Genomic DNA, 1,506 nt, shown 5'->3' with positions numbered 1-1,506 from the left:
AATGTGGACTAATTACTTATTGAATCCAAACAATGAAATAAATATGTCAACATAGTTTAAGAGTATTTCGTTATATTACTTCATTTGCAATTTGAATTTTTATTGAACATTGTTTTGTGAATTCATTTGTGTTATTTTAAAAAAAATTATGTTATTTTTGATAACTTGTACACTTTATAACTATGTTCTTTTTATAATAATGTATGTTTTTTTATGTTATGTAGAACCCGATAATGAACAAGCAAGAACCTATTGTAAATACTGGTAAGAAATCACTCTTGAACTGGACAGAACATATGGATGTTGCATTTGTTGATGTAATGGTACAACAACAAGAAAAAGGAAATAGGCCTTATGGAAATTTTACATCACAAGTGTATGCGAATATGGTTGAGGAGATCAATACGAAACTTACAATGAATTTAACTAAAAGTCATCTAAAAAATCGTTTGAAAACTTTGAAATCTACTTTTTCACAATGGTATGACATGTTCAATGGGATTTCCTTGAGTGGGTTCGGTTGGAATGCTGATACCCAACTAATTGAAGCAGATGAGGAGGTTTGGGATAACTTAATTAAGGTTAGTTTTCATTTAAGGTTGTATTTAGTTTATTTTTATATTATGTTATTATTAATAATTTTAATGTATTTTGGGGTTTTTAAACAGTCAAAGCCTGATGCAGTTGCACTGAAGACAAAAAAGGTGGCCCACTTTGAACAAATGTTGGTATTATTTGCAAGAGATAGAGCTTTAGGAGAAAATGCTGAAACTGCAAAGGAGAGAAATGCTAGGTTTAACAACACTACGAACATCAAAATAGAAAGTATTTCAGAGGTTGATTCTTTATTAGCAAGTAATGATGTTAGACTGGAGAACCAACGTGTAGATGATGATGAAGATGACATTCAAGTGGTGTCTCCTACACCTGAACAAAATTCAAGTGCGAAAAAATGTAAAACTAAAAAAAGAAAACTCGTAGATGAAGTAGAACAGGAAGTTGAACCTCAGCCTCAACCTGAACCTGAAACATTTGAAACAAAGATTATGAATGCTGTTAGTGATGTGGCTAATGCAATGAGGGAAGGTAACAAAATTTTTGAAAGAGCTTACCATTATGAGTTAACAGGTGATGAAATTTATCAAGAATTGCAGCCGATGGGTTTGGAAGCCCATGAAATACCAGGTGCTCTCATGTATTTGGCTCGTAACCAAGCAGATGCGAGGACGTTGTTTACTTGTCCAATGAACATAAGGAAGGATATACTAAAAACAATGATGGGTGCAGGTAAATGATGAATTGGGAGAATCGGTGTTTATTTCTTGGTTCTTTGTTCAACTTTTTTTTGGTTTCACGAATTGAATTATGGTTTTTCGAATCATAGTTGGATTAAGTTGCATTGTTTTGGATGATTTTTATAGTTTGGTTTCTTTTAATTTAGACAAATGCTATTAAAAGATATCCACAACTTTTTTTTATTTTAATATTATTTATGTGTTGCTATTC

The 1,506-nt window shown here is 31.5% G+C and overlaps 1 protein-coding gene across 1 annotated transcript; it reads left to right on the top strand.

Moving 5' to 3' along the window:
* Positions 1 to 263: 263 nt before the first annotated feature.
* LOC145047594 (uncharacterized) lies at positions 264 to 1,295 on the top strand. The gene is made up of 2 exons (XM_078995898.1): positions 264 to 581; positions 669 to 1,295. The coding sequence occupies exons 1-2, from the start codon at positions 297 to 299 to the stop codon at positions 1,293 to 1,295; spliced, it is 912 nt and encodes a 303-aa protein (XP_078852024.1). The 5' UTR covers positions 264 to 296.
* Positions 1,296 to 1,506: the final 211 nt, after the last annotated feature.

The sequence above is a fragment of the Lactuca saligna genome, chromosome 5, assembly GCF_052625555.1.
Source record: "Lactuca saligna cultivar CGN05327 chromosome 5, ASM5262555v1, whole genome shotgun sequence".
NCBI classification, from domain to species: Eukaryota; Viridiplantae; Streptophyta; class Magnoliopsida; order Asterales; family Asteraceae; genus Lactuca; species Lactuca saligna.
The sequence above is the reverse complement of the archived record's forward strand: the minus strand, read 5'-3'. Positions and strand labels throughout refer to the sequence as shown.